A 7,555-nucleotide genomic window follows, 5' to 3' on the forward strand; every position below is an offset into this window, starting at 1 on the left:
ACCCTGCCTCCTTCTCTGGACCCTGCCTCCTTCTCTGGACCCTGCCTTTTTCTCTGGACCCTACCTCCTTCTCTGGACCCTGCCTCCTTCTCTGGACCCTGCCTCCTTCTCTGGACCCTGCCTCCTTTTTCTCCTGGATAGTTCCGGCTAAATCTTACTGTCCTCGAACATTTGCCTGTCGCTTGAGAGGGGAAGTGGACATCCCCACGTACATTCACGTCACGACTAGCCAGCTTGGGTAGAGGACGATGATCATGGCGTCACTGACGAATCTGCGGGTGAGAGGGCTTTGCACTGCGGGGGTGCTTGTTCTGGCATGGGTGCTGTGCGGGATACAGGTCATGGCAGATGACCAAAAGCCATCAATCACGGTGGATGGAGCCGGCACGTTGTACATCAACTCGACTCAAAAAGTGGTGCTTAATGGCGTCGATGTGGTGGCAGCCCTCGGCTACCTTCTTGAAGCGAAGACAAACATGCCGCAGATTTTCATCTCCACCGCAGTTGATGACGCTCGATCAGTGTATGCGGCAGATCTGGACGGCGATGGTGATCACGACGTCCTCAGTGCCAGCTTCAACGACAATAAGATTGCCTGGTACCGCAACATCGGCGATGGCACCTTTTTCGCGCAGCCTGCCCTCACCACCGATGCCAACGGTGCCTCCTCAGTGTATGCGGCAGATCTGGATGGCGATGGTGATCTTGACATTCTTAGCGCAAGCGTTAACGACGACAAGATTGCGTGGTACCCCAACAATGGCGATGGCACCTTTTCCGCCCAGATCATCATCTCCACCGCTGCTGACGGCGCCTTCTCAGTGTATGCGGCAGATCTGGACGGCGATGGTGATCTCGACGTTCTCAGCGCCAGCTCAACGACGACAAGATTGCATGGTACCGCAACAATGGCGATGGCACCTTTTCCGCCCAGATCATCATCTCCACCGACGCCAACGGTGCCTCGCTCAGTGTATGCGGCAGATCTGGATGGCGATGGTGATCTTGACATTCTTAGCGCCAGCTTAACGACGACAAGATTGCGTGGTACCCCAACAATGGCGATGGCACCTTTTCCGCCCAGATCATCATCTCCACCGACGCTGACGGCGCCTTCTCAGTGTACGCGGCAGATTTGGACGGCGACGGTGATCTTGACATTCTTAGCGCCAGTCTCAACGACGACAAGATTGCATGGTACCGCAACAATGGTGCCGGTACCTTTTCCGACCAGATCATCATCTCCACCGACGCCGACGGCGCCTTCTCAGTGTATGCGGCAGATTTGGACGGTGACGGTGATCTTGACATTCTTAGCGCCAGTCTCAATGACGACAAGATTGCATGGTACCGCAACAATGGCCATGGTACCTTTTCTGACCAAATTATCGTCTCCACTGCCGCTGACGGCGCTCGCTCAGTGTATGCGGCAGATCTGGACGGTGACGGTGATCTTGACGTCCTTAGCGCCAGCGGCATCGGCAACAAGATTGCATGGTACCGCAACGACGGCCTTTTGGACTGGAAAACTCGCTTCAATTTCGACTGACATGTGAATCCTGACGATTTGAGGTCGATGGCTCGGCAAACACGTCAGACGATCAAGCTGCATCCACAGGAGGCTATTCTTACTTTTTTTTGACGAGTAGGCTCTACAATTGATATCATGGCTTACAGTTCTTCCGCACTTCATCCTCTTTTATGAGACGACCATTCCTCACGACCTAGCGTACTGGATAAAGGTAGAGGCCCCATTAAGAACAAAGGGTCGTGTCAAAAACGACCCATGTAATTTTCTTGTTCATTCAATTGGCACACCAAACATGCGAGCCAATGTTCAGCTGTGGGCGTCTCCAGTGAAAGACATGACCTCTAGAATGCTAGGCTTGTGCTCGACAATTTTTTGCAACAACTATGCATGGCCCGACAACAGGATGAATGAGTTGTTGGGCGCTCAGATGTCCTTCTGGTGAGGCAAGCCAGGTTGTGAGCACAGGGACTACCTACCGAGTCAACGTAGGCCTCAAGTTGCTGGTTGTCCTCGTCCCGCTTCTTGATCATGCGACGCAGCTCGGTCTCCGACATGGCATAGATTTGGGCGGTGCTCAGCGGGTCATCCTGCTGCAGGCGCGGCAGTCCAGTCATGATGGCACTGGCCACCGGCTCATCCTGGCGCAAGATCTCGCCCAGCAGCTGATCAATGTACTTGCGCAAGCGCACAGCTTCCACCTCACGATTCTACGTATACAGCCAAATTACAACCTGTGAGAACGTCGGCCTCCAAAATTCGTGTGCAGCAATTATCCTTTGGGTCAGGGTCTGATGAGATCCTGTGCCACACACCTCGAGCTTCTCACGGCTGTCATTTTCGTCTTCCCGTGAGGTATCATGCATGGCCTCTTGCTGACTGACAGCCAGGGCCTGGCGTGCTTCAAATTGCTCCCGCAGAAGCTGCACGTCTTGCTCGCGCTGGCGACGCAAATCTCCGATTTCGGTCGCATGCCGAGTCGCACCCGCCATTTCCAGCTGGGCAATCCGAGCATCGAGGTCCGACACACGCTCCAGCAGGCGCTCACTGCGCTCAAAGATGAGCTTGTCCTGCAACTCACAGACGCGTGCTCGCAGGGTATCAAGCTCGCCAGACTGCTTCTGCTGCGAGCGTTGGCTTGTCTCCTGCGAGGCCAGGCGAGCGCTGAGCTCAGCTTGTACACGAGCAACGTCTTCCTCTAGGCTATGCACAGCATCACTCTTGTCCTCGAGCTCTGGGGCAGTCACGAGGCAGGTCCCACACACGTCAGAAAAAAGCCATGGTGTGCGCATTGCAATCTGGGTACCAACACGCATGTGTATCGTATAGGGGGGGGGGCAGACCTTTTTGCAAGCGCGCCTTGGCGCCCTCCAGCTTCTTGACATGTTCACGCGATTTAACGAGGCTGGCTTGTTGAGCGGTTGCGCTGGCCTTGAGCGTTGTCATTTCTTTTTCGGCAGTGCGCAGTGCCTGCTTGGCTTGCTCCACTTCGCGTTGTGCCGCAGTCAGGCGGCGGTTCAGGTTGTCCTGACTGGCTTGTGCGTTCTTGCTTGCTGTTCGATGCTGTTCGACCTTACTCTTGAGGGTGTCACGCACTTTGCCCAACTCTGTTTCTCTGCGCTCAGGCCGATTTTTAGAACAAGCGTACGACTATGAGGAATGGTGTCGCTATCGGGAGGAAAATGATGGCGGGAAAGCGGGCGAATTCAGGACATACAAGTTTTTGATGTTAGAGCGCAATTTATGTGCCTCTTCCTGCGCTGCTTGCAGGTTCTTCGCCGCAATCTTATGCTGCATGTATGCGCTTGGTGAGCTATGACGGATCTAGGCTTGGTGGGCAAGAAGTGCAAGCCACGAAATGGCAAAGGAAAACCCATCGCAACACAAAAGACACTCACATCGGCGCGTGCGCGCTTCAAGTCGTTGCGCGCTGCCGTCAGCTTTTCCTCAGCTGCGCGATTGTTCTCATTTGATCGCGTCGCAGCCTCTCGCTCAACCTCCTGCCGCACCGGCAAAGGCCCAGTGTCAATGGCTGGGCCTTGAGCGCAATGAGAATTGGAGCGGCACAATCGATGCTAACCTGACGCGTCTGGGCGATGCGTTCTTCGGCTGCTTCAAGTCGTTTAAGCAAGTGGGCATTCTCCGTCACTGCGGCTTCTTGTTTAGCAAGCAAAGCTCGTTCGGTCGATGCGCGGTCGGTTTCCAAGCTTACGAGCTAAAGCGCGCACGCAACCACGAGTCAGGAGAAGCGATGCAAGCGGCCTGTCTCGCCCATCTACATGCCGAACCTGTTGTTGTGCCGCTGCAAGGGCCGCAGCTTTCTCCTCGACCGCTTGTCGCAATTCAGCGGCGTGCTTGCGTTCCTGTTCCACCTCTGTGTGTGCCAAGGCGAGTTGACGTTGAACGTCTGCCAATCGAGCGGCGCCCTCGTCGCGAGTTGAGGTGCTACTATGCTCGATGAATTCAATTCTGCTCAAGAGCTCTGAGTTTTGGCGCTCAAGCTGCTCCAGCTCGGCTTGGCGCTCGAGCGCACGTGTCTGCGCGGTTTCCAGTGCTGTTTGCAGCTCGTTCACCGAGCTCTCGAGGTGCTGGCACGTGACTGTAACCTCATCCACCTGGGCCTGGCGGGCTGCTGCTTGTTCTGCGAGCTGTTCGCGCGCGGCCTGCAGGTCAGTAATTTGCTGCTCAAGTGCAGTTCGGGTCGCTTCCTGGCGCTTTTCTGTGGCCTCGGCAGCAGCAAGTTGCTGCTTGGCGGCCTGCAAGGCGCTTTGGTGCTCCTGCAGTCTTTCTTCTGCGGCGTTTAGCTCTTCGCGGAGAGATTGGACCTCTTGGCTTGTTTCGGTGGCTTGCGCAGCAGCGGTGTTGGCGTGCTGCTCATGGTCCAAGCGAACGGCGGCCATTTGATGTTGAAGGCGAGCAACTTCGGCTCGAGCGTCCTCAAGATCGCCCTCCAAATCCTGCAAACGTGTCTCGGCAGTCTGTCGCTTGGTCGCTTCTGCCGTAACGTCATCCCGGGCTTCGGCCAGGCGTTGTTGCAGCATGTCGAGCTCCTCATCTGTGCTGCGCCGCATTTGATCCAGTTGTGCTTGATTTTGTCGCTCGCGCTCATGCAGCTGCTGACGTAAATCATCGCGCAGGGCGATGGCATCCTCGAGATCTTCCAGCGTTGCGCTGTGTGTTGATTTGAGACGGGCATGCTCCTGCCAGCCCGGCCGGCACAACCACCAAAATTAGGTCTGGCTTTGGGTTCGAGGGGGGCGGGGGGCGGCATAGAGGGCTCCAAAGTAGAAACGCAACAAAAAAACAAAGCGGCCGAGTCGACACCGCACCAAGGAGCGCACGCGACCGAGCGCAAAAGGAATGATGACTCACCTTTTGTAAATCCGTGAGTTTCAGGTTGGCCAAGCTTAGTTGATTGCCCAGTTGGTTGCGCTCCTCTTGTGCCGTGTGCAGCGCTTCCAGATCGGCAGTTGTTGAGGCGGACTGGGCTGGCTGTGTTTCGTCAAAGGCTTCACCTGTGATCAGGGAGGTCATGTCTGCTTCGGCCTGGAGCAGTGCAAGTTGGCGCTTGGTTGTGGCAAGTTCCTTGCGCAATGCCTGAAGTTCCTTCTGCGACGAGGGCTTGTCGGCATCCACGTCTTTGGTGTCCGCCAGGTCGGCTTTGCTAACGTTGAAGCCCCGTTGGAGGTCGTCAAACATGCGCTACACGCCATGGTTTTGGGTCAGCACAACTCGAGGTGAGATGACGCAAGCGCGAGGGGTAATCCTGCTTAGGGGTAAGTCTGCGGGAGGGGCTGAGGTGTGAACCTGAAATTGTTGGATTCGAGAGATGTAGACACCGTTGCGTTGCTCTTGTTCGCGAAGCAGGATTTCGGCGGCTTCGGCTCGCTGCTTTTCCATGGTCTTGGCGCGCCGTTCCTTTTCTAGCTCGGGTGCCCAGAAGAGTTTGATGGATAGCAGGCTGGCACTCAGCTTTCGATCTTTAATGTCCAGCTGCAGCAGTTTCGCATCGACCGCGGCGTGAGTTGTGACCAGACCACGACAATCGCGGGCGCGGAACAAGGGCTCACACCTTGGTGTGCATGTTGATAAGGTCGCGACGGGCTTTGAGGAGTTCCTGTTGCAGGTATTGCATTTCTGCTGCAGCGACCTGTTCAGATTGGCGATGATTAAAGGCTCGTACTGCGTTGCGGTCCGGGGCTACAATGGGTTTGCGGGTAAGCAGAGCAAGGAAGTAAACATATTAGGCCAAACGGGCTGGTCGGGAGCGAGTCTGGGGCTGAGCACGCCACGTGGGGAGCTTTGGAAGACGAGCAAAAAAGAGGGAGGGGAGAGCCAGAAGCCAGGGCTTACCACGGATGGGTGATTGCTCGACCTCTACCATGTCCAGGGGACCGTGGCGCAGCGGGGTATGGGATTGCACGACGATTTCAGCATTGGATGGGGTGGGGAGGGCGGTGGTCGAAGCGGGTTGAAGGCCACCGGTGCGACGGCGGGAGGCCGGTGAGCCTGGATACTGGGGGCCGCGCATGGTGGAGCGTTGTGCGCGGGAGGGGGAGGAGTGGTGCGGGCTGGAAGGGGAGCGCTGGCTGGGGGAGGAGACGCTCGACTGGTAGAAGACACGGGGCTGGCCGTCGGAAACGGTTTGGGCGGGCGCGTTGTCGCGGGGGCTGGGGCGAATTGTGTCGTAGCGTGCTGGGGAGGGTGGGGCGTTGGTGGTTGCATGGCGAGTACGGGTATCACGAATGGGACTCTGTTCTGGGGAGGAAACCATGGCGTGGGTGGCGTGGAGCCGGGCAGCGCGCTGGGCAGCGCTGGCGCTGGCTTCGAGGGGCGGAGCGGGGTGCGCCGCGTTGACGGAAAAGGAGCGACTGACGGGTACGCCGTCGACTGAGGCACGAGCGCGCATGGCAGAGGAAGCGCCAACGCCTTCGTTGCCTTGGCCTTGATAGTCGTGATAGACGACAGCGCCGTGAAAGCGCTGCACGGGGTTGGCGGCGTCGGCGGCAGAGGCTGTATAGGCGTCGGGGCTATCCCAGAGGTAGGTGTGAACACCGGGGCTTGAATCGAGAGGATTCTCTTGGTCGGCAATGGCGATGGAGGAGCGTCGTCGCCCACGTCCATCCGCGTTGGTGGGGGAAGCATCATGTGAGGCCGGGGTGGAAGAGGCGAGGGGCATAGGTTCAGCATCATCCATGACCATGACAGCGGAGCGGGGCCGGGATCGGCGCGGCTTCATGCGCTGAGCATGAGCAAGCAAGCCAAGGGAAAGACGAAAGAAAAAAAGATGGGGGAGGGGTGAGTCGAATGGCAAGAGCATGGACGTGATGTTCAGGCTGCGCGCGAGGGAAGGCAAGGCAAGTTCGGACCGACCTTGATGACGCCCATAAAGCCGCGCTTCTTCTCTTGATTCGGAGACTTTCGATCCCCTCGGGGCGCCACGCTGCCCTGGCCTCGCTGCGCCATTTGGATGGTGAGCTTGGATTACTGTGGTCCAGCCTCCAACGGCACCGTGGCACTGCAGACTGGCCAACACGCGCGCAGGGCCAGTGCAGCGGGTTGAGCGCTGCGCAAAAGTGCTTTCACATGAACCTACAGCGGCATCCCCAACCAAGAAGCAAAACCATGTCAAGTTGGAGCCGAGCACGGCCCATCTTACAACCACGTCAACAACGAGACGGGCAGTCGCCGTGGGCGCAAACGCGCGCGACGAGCCCACGAGCGAGCGAGCGAGCGAGGTCGGGCCCGGCATCAAAACCGGACAGCGCATGTGTGTGGAAGAATGAAGCGATGCCCGCTTTGATTTTGGTTCACATGTGTGACGAGCCTGACCGAGCGAGTGGCTGACCTTCCACCATGGGCCAGAATCGGCAAAGCCGTGGAATGAGGCAGCCTCTCTGGCTCACTCAGGCGTCCCGATCCATTCAGACATTGATAAACACTTGCACTGCCATCCATGCATTGATCCGAGGTCCACAGCCCCCACCGGTGTCCCCGCCAGCAGAAAAAAAAAAAAAAAAAAAACAC

At 57.4% G+C, this 7,555-nt stretch overlaps 2 protein-coding genes across 2 annotated transcripts; one reads left to right on the plus strand and one right to left on the minus strand.

Annotated features, from left to right (window-relative positions):
• Positions 1 to 254: 254 nt before the first annotated feature.
• MONBRDRAFT_27189 (uncharacterized protein) lies at positions 255 to 1,549 on the plus strand (the record flags this gene model as incomplete). The annotated part of the gene is made up of 2 exons (XM_001747594.1): positions 255 to 897; positions 1,122 to 1,549. The coding sequence occupies 2 exons, from the start codon at positions 255 to 257 to the stop codon at positions 1,547 to 1,549; spliced, it is 1,071 nt and encodes a 356-aa protein (XP_001747646.1).
• A 250-nt stretch (positions 1,550 to 1,799) lies between these two features.
• MONBRDRAFT_33287 (uncharacterized protein) lies at positions 1,800 to 6,848 on the minus strand (the record flags this gene model as incomplete). The annotated part of the gene is made up of 12 exons (XM_001747677.1): positions 1,800 to 1,912; positions 2,008 to 2,238; positions 2,344 to 2,762; positions 2,872 to 3,143; positions 3,246 to 3,352; positions 3,427 to 3,528; positions 3,609 to 3,743; positions 3,817 to 4,728; positions 4,901 to 5,230; positions 5,336 to 5,521; positions 5,601 to 5,728; positions 5,882 to 6,848. The coding sequence occupies 12 exons, from the start codon at positions 6,846 to 6,848 to the stop codon at positions 1,838 to 1,840; spliced, it is 3,864 nt and encodes a 1,287-aa protein (XP_001747729.1). The 3' UTR covers positions 1,800 to 1,837.
• Positions 6,849 to 7,555: the final 707 nt, after the last annotated feature.

Source organism: Monosiga brevicollis, genomic scaffold (assembly GCF_000002865.3).
Source record: "Monosiga brevicollis MX1 MONBRscaffold_18 genomic scaffold, whole genome shotgun sequence".
In the NCBI taxonomy this organism is placed as follows: domain Eukaryota; class Choanoflagellata; order Craspedida; family Salpingoecidae; genus Monosiga; species Monosiga brevicollis.